This window comes from Nestor notabilis, unplaced genomic scaffold (genome assembly GCF_000696875.1).
Source record: "Nestor notabilis isolate BGI_N333 unplaced genomic scaffold, ASM69687v1 scaffold10123, whole genome shotgun sequence".
NCBI classification, from domain to species: Eukaryota; Metazoa; Chordata; class Aves; order Psittaciformes; family Psittacidae; genus Nestor; species Nestor notabilis.
This window is the reverse complement of record NW_009921475.1, coordinates 1-18,478: the sequence shown is the minus strand read 5'-3', so window position 1 is coordinate 18,478 and position 18,478 is coordinate 1. Positions and strand designations below refer to the sequence as shown.

Sequence of the window (18,478 nt, the reverse complement as noted above, 5' to 3'; positions counted from 1 at the left end):
CCCCTCCCTGAGACCATTTTTTGAGCCACTTCCCCTTTCCAGACCTGCCATGCAGCCATAGATGACCGAGGGTGCAGCATCCCAGGCACACGCTGGAGTAACCCTCTGCTTTGAACCGCCTGCCACAGCACATTTTAATCTCATCAACAACTGCACAAACTATTTATAATCAGCTCTCTGATTACATTCCTAAGGTCAACTTCCAAGTTAAAAGAGAGTAGCTGATACACTGCTGCAAAGCCTCTTCTGCTCCAGAGGTTTCCAGAGCTGCTGGGCAGTATTGAAAGGCTGCAGTCAAAGGTGCCACCTCCCTCCTGGGTCTCCCACCTTGCTGCTGCACCTCTCACTTCCCCTGCCCTCCCCACTGCCTCCCACAGAGGTGCCTTTGGGAAAAGCTGATCAAAAAGTGCCTGCATTTGAGCAAAAGAAGCCCCAGCAGGTCAAGCCTGGATATCACAGACCGCAGCAGGGTCTCCACAGCTCACACAGCCTGCGTCTGGCCCCAGGGCATATAGCCCTCACAGCACCCAAGCTTGTGACCAGCAGCATAGGTGATGCTCAAAGGGCTCCTGTCCCTCGCTGCTGCTGGGGGTTTCAGCAGTAGGTGGCTGTTGTCCTGCCGTCATCACAGACCTGGGGCACTACAGGCAGCTAAACCACTTGTCATTTTTTAACTGGTTTCACCACGACCAAACCCCGCTCCTTTTTCCATCGCTCACTCACAGAGCGAACACAGTGCTACCCTTTGGGCTTGCCTCCAGAAACCCAGAGTCCTGCAGACCACTAAGCCCTGCGCAGTACCGGCCCCTGGAGCTACAGAGGAACCAGCATGCCCTGCTACAGCAGAGTGCCGGCCAGTGGGGCTTATACATCACATACAGGCCCTGGGAGGATTGCAGCCATCAAACATGGGGAAGAGTCTGGTTCTCACTTCACCCCTAGGTACTTTCACTCAGTACAAGCAGCAACTACTAAGGTAACGCAGGAGGTGGTACCAGCTCCTGGCGTGCCTCTGGAGGCTTGGTAAAGCTGGTTCCTGCTTCTGATGCTTTTTCCATCTTATCCAGATCTCAGGAGACATTTTTATCATTATAAATGTAATCTTGTAATCTTACATAGACCCTGTCCCGGGCAAGAAAAGGTTAACCAAGAATTATGGACTCTTGGGTGAACCTGTGTCTGCTTTAAATGTCAAGCCTGAAGGACAGAGACCACAGCTCACTTGGGGTTATTTATTGCCTTCCTGAGGTCTTGATAATAGGCAGGCTAAGAGGAGAATGCCACACCTGTGAGGCCACCAGTCTTACCAGCAGTCTGGATGATGGGACCAGACATCAGGTGAGGAAGCCATGTTCCCCAAGTGCACATCTGGGCTCAGGACCTCCTGCAGCAGCAGCACCAGCAGCATCATCCCCACGCCCTGAAGGTCAGTCCTCACCCAGAAAGCTCTCAGCCTCAGCCAAGGTGAGGTGGGAGAGCGGAGCAGAGAGAACCAGCTGAGGATGAGGAGGCAAAAAGGGGCGAAGGTCCGCTCTATCCTAAGAAGGTTACATCTGCCTTTAGCCGGCCTTTTGCATTGCATCATGCAGAGAGGTGTGGGCTCTGTGTTTGAGGAAGCTGCTTTTAGCTGAATGGGATAAAAGGGAACCCAAAATGTTCTGGTTTAGTACCAGAAGTAGACAGAGAGTGAAAGAGGAAATGCTTGTTTCTCTTAAGAAGGATCCTACAAATTTAAATCCCCCTTTAAGTTAGTGTTTAGCATTAATCATGGTTTTGTACAGAAGAGTGTGAATTGCACAGTGCTGGTGGTTTCCACTGCCCTCTTAAAATGTCTTGTGGTTAAATAAATAGAACCAGTATTTTCTTAATGGTCATGGAGTACTATGGTACCACTCTTCATCCATACAAGTGCTCTTCATCTATAGATACATCTTTGCATCAGATACTCTCAAACCCTTCAGATAATATTGCTATAGCTTTATGCATATGCAGGAAAACCTGTTATCTGTTCCTCCTTTAGAGGTAGCGAGACAGCTTTGTGTGGCCCTTTTCTGTATACAATTTGAAGTCAGGAGGCCCTATTAAACCACCTAGGTCAGTCTTCTACACGCCCCATGCTATTGAATTTCACTAGGTAAGTCCCTATGAAGCTCACCATGTTCAGCTGAGCAGAAACACTTAGGTCGTGCGCACAGCAGGAAGAGGCAGAGCACCATCAGGGTCAGCAGTGGCGAGCTATTGAATCCGATGCCAAATCTTGCCTGCGAACACTAAAAAAAACACTTTGGAAAACAACAGCTGTGCACCTTGTTTGCTTTTGAGACGCTTTAATTTTGTGACTGTTTTCATGACAGAACTTGGCCTCTAGCAAGAATAAAACATGTTTCATTTGGTTGGAAAAGTCAGGTCTTTGTTTTGGGTTTTTTTGGTTTGGTTTTTTTTTTTTTTTGGTGATTATTGAGGAAAATCCCAACTTCAGAATCGGATTTTTAAGATACAAAAATAAAAACCAAGAGTCAAGTTCCTCTGCTTCCAGTAGTCTCCTTTCACAGTGCAGGCAAAGCAAGCTATTGCACCATCCTTCTGCTTAAAGACAGTCAGCACAGCTATGGCAGAAGTTTTCAGGGGATGCTGTGGGGGTTTTTTTGACTAAACATCACAGGAGTATCAGTGGTACAGCAGGGATCTGCAGGGGAAAATGCTGCATGTTTGGAAGTGTTCCCTAAGTAGGTCTAGGACAGCAGAGGCAAACTTTTTGCCTCAAAACGAGCTGATTCTGGTTTACTCTGATATGCAATAAGAAAGGCAGGGAGGCAGCAACACGGTGTTCTCACGTACTTCAGGATGCAAGTCCCAGGACGTAATAAACACTCAAGCTGACAGACAGCAACCAACCACTGAGAGCTGTGACAGGGTTGCTTCATTCAGGAGGCTTCTGGTTTTGCTTTTAAATGGTTCATTAATGTGAGCTGGGGCGATTATTGTGCTATCTGCAGTGACACCCTGTGGTGATGAAGCAGTAGTTTATCTCTGGCCCTGCTCTCTCAAGAAAACTGAAATGCTGCTGTGACTGTCCTGCTGGCTGCGGTCAGTAGCAGGAGAAAACGCACAGCTGAAACGTATTTCTCCCTGGTAATGAGTAGCATTCCTTACAGGAATGTAAGTTCCCATTACTGTTATAATTTAGCCATTATTATTCATACTGCTAATATCGATAAAAGTGATTTCATATGCATACTGCCAGGCTTCAGCAGAAAATAAATAAATGTGAGATTATAGTTAAAAATATAAATTGCATGTAAATGTATAGTAACCTAGTTTAAAATGAAGGAGAAAGAAATACATACTTCCAAGAGGAATACATTATATATATAGAAGGACCTAATAACTAGTTTACGCATCACAGAATGATTTAGGATGGAAGAGAGCTTTAAAGTTCCTCTAGTTTCAACCCCCTGCAATGAGCAGGGATGTCTTCAATTAGATCAGGTTGCTCAGAGCCTCTTCCAACCTGACCCTGAATGTTCCCAGGGATAGGACATCTACCACCTTGCTGGGCAACCTGTTCCAGTGTCTCACCACCCTCATGGTAAAAAAAATCTTCTAAAACCATTACCCCTTGTCCTATCATAACAGGCCCTGATAAAATGTCTCTCCCCATCTTTCCTATAGGCCCCCTTGAAGTATCGGAAGGCCACAATAAGGTCTCTCCAGAGCCTTCTCCTCTCCTGTCTGAACACCACAAAAATTACATATTGAGTAATTTGCATGAGTTTTCTTCTGTTATGGAGTGCCCTGGTTTCAGCTGGGATAGCAGAGCCCCAGAAGTGTGGGTTCTGCTCTCAAGGGCAGACGGTTTCCATGGGACTTACCAGCATCAGTGTTTGACATGCCTTTTTTTTTCCCTTTTAACAAGACCAGGTTTGATATATGCACTCTCAGAGGCTACTGTGGGAAGGGGGTGGACTGACTGCATTAAGCATAAGGATTTGCTTAGCCAGAAGGAAGCATTTGACCTGGTGTAAACCAGGCAGCATGAATTGCCTCCCCGCTTTCAGCCTTGGTCTTTATTTTCTTCATCTTTCCATTGCTTAGCATTTTAAAAAAATAAAATTGATTTTTTAAAAAAGTTTTGCTAGAAGAGCAAACAGTAAAAATCATGAAGTGTCTCATACGGCATCTTTGTTAACTCACCGTTGATTTAGGAAAGGTCTGTGGGTCTCGCGGCTTTTTGAATCAGCAAAATACTGAAGTCAGGCTTTTTAAAAGCCTTTTGGACATGATGTAACTGATGATCCAGTTAGCTGTGCAAATATGCTTGAAAACACAGGTGTGCGCTTCCCAGCTCAGCTTGGAAACTGCAGCCACACTTGGGGTGAAAGCCTTCCCCAGGGAAGCGATGAACTGTTCCCATCAGTTAGTATATTCAACTAATATCATCAGCTAATATATTCAACTGTGTAACACTTTCATGCAAGTGTTTTCGCCCAAACATTCATCTTTGGTTTCCGTGAAGGTCTCCATGTTTAACGTACTTATTTCATAGAATCATAGACTAGTTTGGGTTGGAAGGGACCTTAAACATCATCTAGTTCCAATCCCCCTACCCCTGTTGCCACCAGGTTGCTCCAGGTCTAGTGGAAGGTGTCCCTCCAACCTGGCCTTAAACACTTCCAGGGATGGGGCAGCCACAACTTCTCTGGGCACCCTGGGCCAGCGCCTCAGCACCCTCACAGTTAAGAATTTCTTCCTAATATCTGATCTAAATCTCTCCTGTTCCAGCTTAAAGCCATTCTCCCTTGTCTGTCACTACATGCCCTTGCAAAAAGCCCCTCTTCAGATTTCTTGTAGGCCCCCTTTAGGGACTGGAAGGCTGTTCTAAGGTCTCCCCAGAGCATTCTCTTCTCCAGCTTTGGGTTTGGTTTTTTTTTGTTTTGGGTTGGTGTGTTTGATTTTTTCTAGGTTTTGGTTGTTTGGTTTTGGTGTTTTGGTTTTTTTTTTGGTTTTTTTTTGCATGTGTGTCTGGTTTGGTTTTGCTTTTTTCCAGAAGACCTGTTAGGAAAAAAACATTTCAAGCCATAGAGGTATGGTTGCTGCAGCTCCACATCCCCAGGTCAAACCAGTAGCAAGGCTGATGTGCTCCCAGTAGGCAGACACAGAGAGCACGTATACAGCATGTATATACACATACACATGACCATGTGTGTAATCACACCTACTTAAAACACAGGCTCTCAGAGTGCTCACACAAACAACGCAGCATCAACAGCCCCATCATGCTCCCCTCTGACACATGTGCTTTCTGCCAGGTTTTTTAGCATGAGTTGGCTGTTTCTTTCTCTTTCAGCGTCTCTCAAAAGCAGCTTCCTCTTTCTCATTACATTGTACAATCAATCCCTCCTTTCACTTTGCTTCCACCCCTCCACCTTAATGTTCCAATTTTCTGTGATTTATCCAGCCAAAACCTACTGCAATGATTAACTGGCAATTGTGCCTCTAAACTGCAGCCTTCATCCATTTCTGCGTGGTGCTCACACACTAGGCATCACTCTACAGACAACAGTTTGAATCATCCTATTTTCCTTATGTCTTTCCTAAACGTTTACTCTATTACAATCTCCCACCCTCTGCCTCTTCTCCACATTCAACTTTGTGAGTAGATCACATTTTCCCAACTACCATGAACTTAGCTCACCAGCTCAAGTCAAACTGAGCGAGCATACAAAGACACTGTTGCCTCCCTTCTGCCTTCTCCATCAGGCTCTGTCTCTACCCATAGGTCCCACTGACTGGAATACCAGCCCTCATCTAGAAACACCCAGAACCAGCCCTCCTGGCACTGTGAAGGAATTTACTGGCCTGGAGTAAAATGCAGCTCTTGTCCTGAGAGGAAGGGACTGTCAAGCATACTACATCTTTCCCTAAGCCCTACCTCTATGTCCCTCTAAATGACTGGTTATTTGTAGCTTAGCTTTGATTTTGGTTTCCTGTATTTTAAATACTACTGGAAAAGCTGTAGAATCATCTATCCTTTAAAGGACCAAGAAGGATTAAATTTGAGGGAAGAGCCAACTCCGTGACAGGACTTTTTCATAGTAAAATAAGTAACAATTAAAGGAACATGCCTATTCCCAATTACTTTGACATAGATTAACTGAAGTTCTGTCAGTCATTTACAACATATAACTGCAGCTGCTTGCTGTAATTCACAACCTACATGACGAAACCTACATACGGGTTTTTGTAAATGTTATTTTTAGGTATGTTTAACACGGCCCTATTTAGTTTTTCAACAGAAGCATGGGTAATGAATCTGTCTGCAACTGAAGTTTCAGTTAGTTAAAACAGACTAACCCTTTCTCACGAAACACTTCTACAAGAGAGTCAAGATTCCTCCTATTCAACAGGCAGTCAGCAGAGAACTCATCAATGTTGTTTAAAATAGCCTCCTTTGCATAACTTTTGAACCTGCATTTCCCATGTCTCGATCACAACTCTTATTACCTGCTGTGGAGTGTAAGTGCTTTAAAGCAGCTTCTTTTCAACTTCAGGTGGTCAGACAGATGGGGAAGAAAAGGGAAAGTCGCATTTTGAGAAAAAGGGGCATAATTAAAGTTAAAATTCATTTGCAAAAGCCATCGGATCCTAAACAAATAATACACATAGAAAAGCATGATACAATTTAGGAAACAGTATTTAATTTAAGTAAAAAAAAAAACCAACAACCAAAACCAAAACCCCAATGCCTCTGGAATTGAACACAAATTTGCTAACATTGTTTATGCTAGAGTTTTAAGCCTTGTTTTGCAAGCACCAAAGAGTCATTTACCGTTGTCTTCCTCTAAAGACTGAGACAAGCTGAAAAATCAATAAAAATGTTCCACAATTTTGTAAAAGCCAGTTCCACAAAATTTAGAGTCAAGATACATAAATTTAATATTTGTCTTGTAATTTACTTAATTTGATATTAGAGTTAAGTGAAATCTGTCCAGTACCACAAATCTAGGTTTCCACACAGGTGAAATGTGGTAGGCACATAGCACAAAGCAAACTCACTCTTATTTATGACCAGAAAGAGGAAAGCAGCCTGTTCAGAATGCAGACTTCCTTTTGCACTGACACTTATAGCCCAAAACATGCCCCAACAGCTCCCCCCTTAGGGAGCTGCAGAAAAGGAAATTTTTGGAAGACTGGTCCCTTAGTCATTCAGCTTCAAGGTCAGAATACAAAACTTACTTGGAAACAGCTGCCGTGTTGATATAATTGCTTTACCTAATAATCCATACAAAAAGATACAAAATGATCAGGGAAAAAAAAAAAAAAAAGATTGTATTCTAAACAGGCTTCCTGATTGTATGTAAAAAAATGAAGCTGCCGCTTTCCACAGGTTATGCCCTAAGTTATAAAACCAGTTTAGGTTAGTTTATAACCTAAACTTTAAGAACTTGAGTTAAGAAGAAATGTATAAAGACACTACTATCATATTACTATCATTAGTAGATGTATCACATTCTGAAGCTGCTTCTTTTTGGCAAAGATATGAAACCAAACTATTTTCAAGAACTGTTCTTTTTTTCTGCCCCTTCAGCAAAGCAAAACGTAGCACCAAATAGATCTGAGAGGTGATCTTCCGTCAGGCTCCTCTTCCTAATTTTTTGAGATACTCAGAGCACTACCTCTGAATTTGCCTGTGCTTCAGCTACTCAAGTTTGCATTTCTAACACAGCCATACTTGGGTTTACGTCTAATAATGGACATACTTAACTTTGATACAGTTCATTATGCCACACACCGTAGTCAACGGTAATTCAGATTTAAAAGTGGTATTCCATACTAACATTGCATATAAATTACAGATAAAACCATGACCTGAAAAATTGCAAGGTGAATTTCTTTTAGGAAGGGAAGTAAAATTCTTTGGTGAGCATAGAGACAATGCATGGAATCTGTTTCTTTGCATTAAAATCCTGCCGAGTTGAGCAGGACTCATACTCTGCTACTCTGCGATTTACCCGAGTTAAAATCTGCATGAGTTCAAGTTTCCTTGCATGTTCCCTCAGCATTTTACAGAGTGACTGAATAAACCAGGAGCCTTCAGCTGCATTCCTCCAGGAGTAATAGCCTGTGGAAGAGAGACATGTCAAACTGATGAGATGTAGCAGCCTCTGATACAGGACAGGACAGCGATTAGGGAAACAAAGCATTGTTTCAATAGCAACACGTTTTAAAATAAAAAACTCAAAACTAGTAACGAAAATTTAGATTTTATAAGCTCCCCAAATTCTAACTCAAAAGATTTTTCTAATCTTCTCATCTTTTCTACTCTAAGAAAATTTAAAGCTAGGTAGAAAATCAAAAAGCAGGAAAATATCTTCTGCTGCAACAGTCTTACCTATGAATCACTTACTACTTCTTCACAGAGTACACGTGTATGAAAGAGAGGTGACAGGACAGACGGAAACAAGATGCAAAATGGATTTCAGGGTCACTTACTTCAGGACTATGTGCATGAATTAAAGACTAAACCCTCTTTTTTCTAACTGGTAACATAAGGGCCATACTACCAGCTCTGCTGCTACTGATTTTGCTTAGAGTTGCAATGAAAATAAGAGTTGATAGGCAGAAGGTGTTTATCACCTGCTTCTCTATATGCATCTACTGACCCGACTGTTTTGTTCTCTCAGAATTAATACACCTTTTACTTCCTGCTGTTAATTACTTTCACAACACAGGTTAACTGAACTTACAGCAGATGAACATTTGAGGGTTTGCTAGTGAGAAAGATGCAACATTCAGGGTTTGTTTGTTTTGTAGGAACTGAGAACAGCAACTACCTCAAAAAGAGATCAGATCGGGGAGAAAAAAAAAAACAATTGAGGAAAGAAAAATACATGAAAGACACCAAGTGAAGTACTTACCCACTTGACTGGATAGAACTGCAAACTCTGATTTACAGCATCAATACAGACTAATACATAGATACCACTTGAGGAACAAAAATTTCTTTGCAAGTCTCTCACCTGGAGCTGTGGAATACGCATACAAGAAATCTGCTTCTACAGGTATTTTTTGACACATTGTTTCTTCTGATCCACTGTCTGTCTCAATACCAGAATCTAATTCTGTCCCTCTACAGGCCTATTTGGTGGAAAGAAGAATGCGACATAAAATAAAAACCAAAGAAATAAAGGCAGCATTTTAAGGATAATAATATCCCAATTAAAACAAAAATAACAAGAATTTGTATGCCGTATTTCCATTAGACAGACTAAGAAGAAAAGCAACTAGCATTTATTTTAATCAACTGCACAGTTTGCTTAGGATAGGTATTAATTCTATAGCGTATTCAGAAACTCACTACAAGATTGGCTAGTGTTTACGAAGATTCTACTGAATCCACAGAATTAAGATAATGCAATCTCAGCTATGACAAGTACTGCCTACTAATAGGGCAGACCGCGTCACTTTAGACTTGAAGAGAATCTTATTCTGAAAGTAATTCCATTTAAATCAAATTTAGAAATAATTAACTTATCTGCACTAATAATTAATGGTAACAGTGTTTTTCTTAAAGTATCCAGCTGTTTTGATGACAACTGTTCAACTGTACATCACCTGAATGAAAAAGAGCTTGGGTTTTCCTGCTAAACTTCTGCACCTGTCACCTCTAAAAAGGCTTGTTAGTGCTTTCAGTTCAAGAGGGCCATCTGTACCATAGATGACTCCTTCATCACCATGGCTTAGCAACACGCAAACAAAACTGCTTCGCCTGCTGTGGTCTTCTTCAGAAACTTGAAGGAAAAAAGAAAAGATAATTGTCTTAAGTTCTTGCATTCCCTAAAAGCTTTGTACACTTACTGCTTCCTGCGTGACAGAAGTCTTTAAGAACTAACTCCCATGTTCAGAAACCTCCAACCAGTTTTCACTACTTGAACAAAAGCAGCCAGCCTACTCTACTTCAGGAAGCTGGACAGATAAAACCCCAAATTAAAGACCAACCCTACCCAGTCTAAGACACAGCCTCAGGAACACCATGAGGAGACAGAGGGTGTTCCCACAATGTATCAAAGTCTGAGCGGTACACCTGACTCCCGCAGTAATAGTCAGTCTCATGATCTGGGATCGGACTAATAGGAAGTTCTGAGTTTTGGGAAAGGATGGGGAAGTCTTATCTCTCTTTCCAATCACAGGTGCTTCAACTACTACGATTACATGGATACCAAATGTAGTATGAAAATTGTTGCTGCTGCAGAGACCAAGGTACTAGTATTACCCTTCACTCTTTCACTTTGGCCCTGTAGCAAGGTCTAGAAAGATTTTCCAACCCTCTGATTTTTGTACTTAAAGATGTTTAAGACTGATCTGAAGTGTTGGTAATTTTTTTTCCCACCTTGTGGTATACAAAGTGCTTAGAACAGATACCCTCTGGTGTCTTTTGTTGCCTGGCATTGCGGGGATTGTACTTGAGGAACAAGATGATTCTTTTAAATATATGAAAAAATACAAACATGGTTTAAAATAAAGGATCCAAAAGGAATTCTGAGTGGGAAACTCAAGAAGATGAAAGAGTTTGTAGATGGAAAGGGTAACAGTCCCAAAAGCTTCTGTTTAGAGCTTGCCAAACACTGACTTTCTGTTCTGGAAAAAAATGAACTATTTAGCTTTTTCTCAAGCAATGCACGCTGGGGCATTTCTACAGTCAAGGGACAAGCACTGCATCTAGAAGAGTCAGGAAAGGCTGGTTTTGGGAATCTCTAGCTAGGTTGCAGTCTGTAGTTTACACTGGCTATTCGGGGGCCTTTTACCAAGGTAAGACAGAGGCCTTGCCACTTTCAGCTACTGTCAAGACTGGCTACAACTATACTAATAAATTAAACATGCCTGGGAGCATTCTCTGACATAAACATTAACTGGCACGTAAGAACTGACATCTATATTAGCAAACACATTAACAACAACAAAAAAAGCCATACCCAAATATGACTGCTGTAGGCTAACTGAATGTTGGGAATAATCCCTGGAACACTTTTACTGTTGAAATGTGACTTGGAACAGTTTGGGAGACTGTTGGTAGGCACCAGCCACAGTCATGCAAGAGAACCTTCCAACAGTTAAAGAGTTCCAGGGCCACAGATACCTCCAGGCACTGTTTAATTTACTAGTCTAGATGTAGCCAAGTCCAAACAAAGCAGGACTAACTCTAACAGTAGTATAAAGCTCTCAGTTGACAGAAGGATGTTTTGTTTCACAAGTCAAACAAAACACAAATTGTTCCTCTAAAAGAGTAATTCAGTCCACACATTTGCAGTTCTGGTGTCTCCATCAGAAGACCCTGGAGGAGAACACATCTTGGGCCACACCACTGAGCATACAGCACAGAATCCCTCCACCCAATTAAACATGTTTCTTTTGAACTCACAGAGCTTCAGTGGTCCCAGAGTCAGAATACAAATCAGTCTGCATTTAAGTTTCAGGCTTTTTTCCAGCCTTCATTAGAAGATGAGAAAGGACACGGAGACAACAGTCGTGACACAACAGATGAAGAGACAGCAAAGATGAACAAACATAGAAACTATGATGTACATGCCATCCTTAGCAATAAACCACCAGCAGGCGTGAAGTATTATCTAAAAGAATCATGGAAGAAGAGATGTGAGGGCTAGAGATGTATTTGGAAACAGTGGTTGATTTAATGCACACACTGAACATATTACTACTTACCACGTTTCAATAGTTCAAAAATGTCCTCACATGAAAGATCGTTGTTGATCTTTATTTTATATCCCAACTTCATAAAAACTTCTCTGACACTTGCAGCATCTGCATCTGTACCTGAACGGGCTAACATCCCTGTATGTAAGAGGAATGTATTACTTTTTTATATGATAGAGATGGTATGGTCAGATTGAGCCAGATTCTTGTCACTTCTACCTTTATTAGTCTGGAATATTATCCCATTATTCCAAATCCACTCTTAACAGAAAGAATACTGCACTGTTATACATGCACATAATATCCCTCTCCCTGTACGTTTATTGTAGATTTATCTACTCCTTATTTTTATGTCTACTAATAAAGACAGAAAAGGATTTTATTTACAAAATAGAAGTGATGATTAAAAGGTAAGATAGACTTGTATTGCCTATCAATTTTTCCCCCCATTACTGCTATACCCTAACGTGTTCCCTCTATGCATCTTTGAAAGAATGAATCACACCCATTCACACAACAATTTGAGGCTGCAATCCAAATTAGTCTGCATATTTAATTTTGAAGAATAACACATGCCACTAATTGATCTAAATTAAGGAAAAAAACTTAAAATTTGAAAGTAGTACCAGTCTGTCTGTGAAAGTTCTTATTGTTTATTATTACACATGCCCCCATCTCTGGATAATCCATTCTGTAACTGTGGTCCGGCACAATTCCAGAGTCCATAGACTTGCTAGCAGATAGGTTTTTTCTGTATAGAAATCAGACAAACTTTAGGTGTTAATTCCTCATCTTTCTTCTCTCCTTTCAAAACAATAACCAACAACCAAAACCAATGAAACTGGCAAGATTTGCTACTTGTTCCCTAGAAGCTCTCTCAGCAAGTTTGCCAATCACACCAAGCTGAGTGGTGTGGTTACTCTAGAGGGAAAGGAACCCAGAGGAACCTTGACAGGCTAGAGAGATGGGCCTCTGCGAACCTCATGAAGTTCAACAAGGCAAAGTCTAAGGTCCTGCACCTGCACTGGGGCAATCCCAGATGTGGATACAGGTTGGGCGGTAAGTGCATTCAGAGCAGCCCTGAGGAGAAGGACTTGGAGGTATTAGCAGATGAAAAACTGAACATGAGCTGGAAACATGCACTAGAAAGCCCAGAAAGGCAACGGCATCCCGGACTACATCAAAATAAGCATGACCAGCAGGTTGAAGGAGGTGATTCTCCCCCTCTACTCCACTCTTGTGAGACCCTACCTGGAGCACTGCATCCAGCTTTGAAGCACTTCGCATAAGAAAGACAAGGATCTGCTCATGCAGGTCCAGGGGAAGGCCAAGAAGATGCTCAGTGGGCTGGAACACCTCTCCTACGAGGACAGCCTGAGAGAGTTGTGCTTTTCAGTCTACAGAAGAGAAGGCCCTGGGGGGACCTTAGAGCAGCTTCCACTGTCTACAGGGGGACTACAAGAAGGCTTGAGAGGGACTTTTTAGAAGGACATGTAGGGATAAGACAAGGGGGAATGGGTTTAAGATAAAAGAGGGTAGCCTTTGATTAGAAATAAGAAAGAAGTTCTTTACAGTGAGAGTGGTGAGGCACTGGAATGGGTTGCCCAAGGAAGTTGTGAAAGCCCCAGCCCTGGTGGTGTTCAGGGCCAGGTTGGATGGAGTCTTGGGTGACATGGTTTAGTGAAAGGCATCCCTGCCCATGGCAGGGGGCTGGAACTAGATGATCTTAAGGTCCTTTCCAACTCAAACCATTCTGTGATTCTATGGTTTTAGATACAGGGAAGAAATTCTTTACTATGAGGGTGGTGAGACAATGGCACAGGTTGCCCAGAAAAGCTGTGGATGCCCCATCCCTGGCACTGTTCAAGGCCAAGATGGATGGGGCTTTGAGCAATCTGGTCTAGTGGAAAGTGTCCCTGCTTGTGGCAGGGAGATTAGAACTAGATGATCTTTACGATCTCTTCCAACCCAACCCATTCTGTGATTCTATGATTCTGAGTCATGTCTGTGAAATAAGTTGGTAGATCCGATTTAAGACTAGTGAAGACTGTACTTGCCAAGAGGTTAAAATAAATAAAACTGCTTTGTATAGTTATGTTCCCAAATAAACCTTTTGTTTCAAGTTCAGGAAAATATGCACATACACAAATAATGGGAGGTGGGGAGAAGGTGAGAAATGAAGAGTCATTCATTTTACCACTGAATTTTCACAAGTAAACATTCAAAACCTAGAAAGACTAAGACTCTATATGCAGCTGTAATTCTGCCTTAATGAGCACACCGACTATACCACCACTCATGGCTCTGCAATGACTGTCAATTTTACTCAGTCCATACATGCTGAGGTCAGTATGGATTTTCTCATTTAAGCACATGGGTATTCTAGAAATAAAAAGTCTGTAATGCTCTTAAATCTAATTTTCATTGAAATACTAAATTCCCAGAGAGTGTAATCTGATGACAGTGCTATACCAGCATAATAACCAGGAAGAACAGGCCTGCTTTTCCTTCTTTCCACCCCTGTAAGTTCCTCTTGCACTTGTGCTTCTGCACATAAAACTCTGCAGCAGGTCAGCTCAAGCAGCTGAACTGTCTGCCACTGCTTTGGGTAAGCTCTAGAAGCAGTTCAAGGAAAGGGGTGAACATTTAGTCCACGGTGAGGTAGAGAAGCTGTTCTCTTTTAAGAACAGCTAACCACTTGATAATACTAAACTAAGTCTAACTGCAAATGTTTTGCTTTTTAGTTCCTTCCATGTACACGTGGCCTGCTCTGTCACAGACTGTGTATTTTCAAAAGCAGTACAACTCCTCTAACAGTTGTTTATGATTATTATAATTTACCATAATTTAAACTTTTCCTTTTAGCATTATTTCTTCTATGGCTCTCGCCTTCTGTTACAGCACATGATTCCTCAAGACTTAAATTGAAGACTTAAACCAAACATAGCTCACTTACCCTTTGGAACCTCTAGGAATAGATTTTGCATCTGACAGATCTTCTCCTGAATGTGGACCATCTCTTGTGTCTGCCATTATGGCTCTCAACTATCAGCTTGAAAACGTTAGAAAACAGAAATATATGATAGTTAATATTCATATGAAATGCTATCTTCAGATTTTTGTTAGGTTTCCTTAAAGGCTTACAAAATCAGACAGCAATTTTTTAGAACTGGAGAACACACAAATGTTAAAAGGGGATATTCACAGAGTAACTTTAGCCTAGGACTATTAGTAACAGCGGGCAAAAAACCCCAGCATTTCTGAGTAATCCCTATGTATCTTATATTTGAAAGAAGTACATGGCATATTCTTCTAGATTATTGCATTCTACAACAAGTCTGGGAAAAAGAGTCTGCAGAGGTCTCTGACCAAATCATTGAAAATACCTAAAAAAAAAAAAGCAGGATAAGAGATGAATTGGAAAAAAAAATAAATATTTAAAATATTGTAATGTCCCTACATGCAATAGTAGCATTTTAGTATTGTGACTGTTACGTCACATATGGATTGTTCCACATCCGTAAGACAGAAATCAAGATCCAAAGCCAATCAATGCAATTTACTGGAAGTGTACAAAGACTAACATAGAAGACTGGATTTTGGGTCATAGTATTTTGAGAAATAAATAATTTATCTGCATTCAGTTTCAACTGTAATATCACTGCATCCAATCCTAATTGGTGTATGTGAAGGCAATTGCAACATAAATAACATAAACCCACAACAATGTAACTTTAAATAGTTGATGAAATTAACTCTGTGCTGTGGGCTGCTATTTACTATTAATCAGAACACAGGACAAGAAATGATCATTGATACCACCCCAGAAATCAATTTAAATGCAATAACCTCCCTTTCAATTACTCTGCGTGCACCAATGGAACACATTACCACAAGTAACCTTTACCTCAGGATTCATAAAAGGATTAAGCATCATAAAGTTAAATAGCTAGAGAGAATAAAGTAATAAATGCTTGGAAGTGAAATAAGTGGTCAGACCTCAAGAAACAAGCAAGGTATCACAACACAGTAATTTAGAAGATATTTACTTAGCAGCTATATTAATGGTATGTACGCCCATCCTTCTTTCCTTGTTTCTTAACAGACATTTACTTACATCTAGTTACTCTGAATACTGTGGCCTTGTCTCTTGGAGCGCTGATGTAATTAAGAAATCTTCTTGCTCACAAAATTATTCCAGACTTGAGAAGTGTTATCACATAAATTAGCAGCACACACGAAATTCTCTGAAAACTAAATGTCAAAAAGTATCAAATAAGCTTGATATTTTAGAAATACAATTTCTAGAATAGCTTATTGCTTTATATATTTCATGGCTTTTAACCCCCACCAGCAACGAAGTACTACACAGCCACTAGCCAACTGGGCTACCAATGACTACTTAAAGAAAGACTGAGCTGAAGTACAGAGAAACCTAACAACTCTGCCCAGCAGGTAAGACCTTGGAATAACTTAGGGAGGATAAGTGGATCATTAGGCTGCCTTTGGTTCACATCAGATGAAGATACAACCAAACTGTTGCATTCTATTAGTGACATGTTTTAGTAAACTGGTGGGAATAACAGTGGCCAACAGCAGCAGGCTTAAGTAGGCAAAATGGAAACCTAACAGACTGGGACCTGAATGCTTCTGTAACACAAAAGTTGCATGCTGCAAACAATAAGAAAGATCTTCAGCATTAAGTGACCTTAAATTAAGACTTATCTCCTCAAACCTTTCACAACCTTAAAACTTAAACTTCTAGAACTGCTGACTGTGATCCAATCCTGAAGAAACAACGAAATCTGAAGTAGCTAGCAAACACCACAATTACAATGAACTTCTGTACGTTGTTTCTGAAAAATGTAAAACACAGCGTGTCTAAGAGTCTTTAAAGAAGCTAGAGATAGTGAAGAAAAATTGGGTGTAGTACATTAGGTATTTAAAATATGCATGCTTTATCTTCAGAATAGAATCTGTAACTCACCTTTAATATCCACCAATTTCCGAGCACCAAGTCACCTGCACTTCTTTAAAGAACAAAAGACATCCACAAAGAGATATCTGTTTGTTGCAAGGCACTCAAATGTACGTTTTAACCAGCAGTTATGTTTTCTGCTCTAAAGCACTAGTCAGGGTAAGAGCAATGCTCTCTGGAGGATGGTGCTGATTCTAGCAGACTACTAAGGATCGCCTCATCTTGCTTTAGGTAATGCAGTGATGCCATGTTCTGTCAAGCAGAATACATATTTCCCTATAGAGGATGATGTCATGCTGTTAGGGATGGCGGGAAGGGGAATCAGGACAAAGCAATTAAAAATTTAATTTTAAATTGTTATGCTGCTCCTTGATACTATTTTCTCTTAAGGCTTAGCTAAATAAGAAAATGTTTTTATTCCATTCCAGTCTGGATTTACTTATTCACCTGGACCTAATGAAAATAAATTAACATCATCATGTACCACCACTGCCATAAGAACCACCAGGTTTCTTTTTAAGGCAACACTTATTTGAATTATGAACCAACAAGAGAAATTAATGATATAGTGCTAAAAAGAATACCAAAGCTTCTCAGACAGGGAAGGAAGCAAGTAACTGAATTGCCTCTAGTTACCAACTGTATCTTGAAAAATGCAAACCACAGGAGTCAAGACAACACATGTTCAGTATATGCCAGCTGCTACAAAGCAATGATTGCAGCAGTATTAAAATACATGTCCAAAACAGAAAGTAGTATTGTAATCATGTCCTTAAAGAGCAGAAATAGGCAGTTTTCCACCCCACATGACTGCAAGAGAAAATGCCAAGCATTCAGAGAAAGTATTTTATGTACATATACATGTCACATTATGATACTAATGCAGACAGGCAGATTTAAGAATCTTCCATTCTACAATGTATCATGGTAACAAATAATTAACTAATTAATAACAAGAAGGGAAACAGAGAAACTGAGTGCATAAAAAAACCCCTCCAAACAACTAAAAACATTTGAAATACACCATTATGTTTTCTGTGTGCCATTATCCCCCAGTTAAATACTGCTATCACAGATGAAGCATGACAATATGACTTCACATTACTTCTGGTCTGGATGTGGTTTCTGGGAAGCACTGACACTGGGCCAGCGCTCCAATCTTCCAAAAGCAAACAGGCTTTCAGTTAGTCAGCACTTATCTGCAAAACCAGCAAGACCTGAAATCACTCAGAGTGGATGGGTCCCTTGCTTATTAATTCACCTATACTTATTCACCACACTGCCACCACAACGGATACAGCCTTGTCAGGCTCCTTAGTGCTAAGGACACGGTGTGTTACTTTCAAACCTACCAAATGATGAGAAGTAGATAATTACAGGAGAGAATTATGAGTAGAAAGGTAAAAGACCTGAGCTATCCTTCGACCCAACAGGCGACAGGACACAAGAGACCTCGGACAGGGTCTTCTCCACGGCCCCTGTGACCCTCCCCCCCGGTGACGCCTCCCGGCTGCCGCACACTCGCTCTTTGTCAAACAAAGCTGTTGTCTAGATGAGGTTTAACCGCTTGTCTCCAAACCTTTACTCTGGTACACACAAATGCAGGTTTTGACCCTGTGTTCCCAGCTACCTAACGGTCTAACGCAAGGCCACCGGAAACCAGCTTAAAATTAAAGCTCCTCTCCCCACCCCCATCCCCTTTGTTCAGGAGCTTTTCCACAAAAACAGGCTTAAATGAGCAAATTGTTCGCCTTAAGCTTCTGGAAAAGCAGCAGCCGAGTCTCCGGC

General features: G+C 41.1%; 1 protein-coding gene across 1 annotated transcript; it reads right to left on the bottom strand.

Annotated features, from left to right (window-relative positions):
• Positions 1 to 7,748: 7,748 nt before the first annotated feature.
• CASP3 (caspase 3, apoptosis-related cysteine peptidase) lies at positions 7,749 to 14,745 on the bottom strand. The gene is made up of 6 exons (XM_010011169.1): positions 14,669 to 14,745; positions 12,339 to 12,463; positions 11,722 to 11,850; positions 9,616 to 9,791; positions 9,021 to 9,138; positions 7,749 to 8,122 (listed from the first exon to the last, which is right to left on the bottom strand). The coding sequence occupies exons 1-6, from the start codon at positions 14,743 to 14,745 to the stop codon at positions 7,896 to 7,898; spliced, it is 852 nt and encodes a 283-aa protein (XP_010009471.1). The 3' UTR covers positions 7,749 to 7,895.
• Positions 14,746 to 18,478: the final 3,733 nt, after the last annotated feature.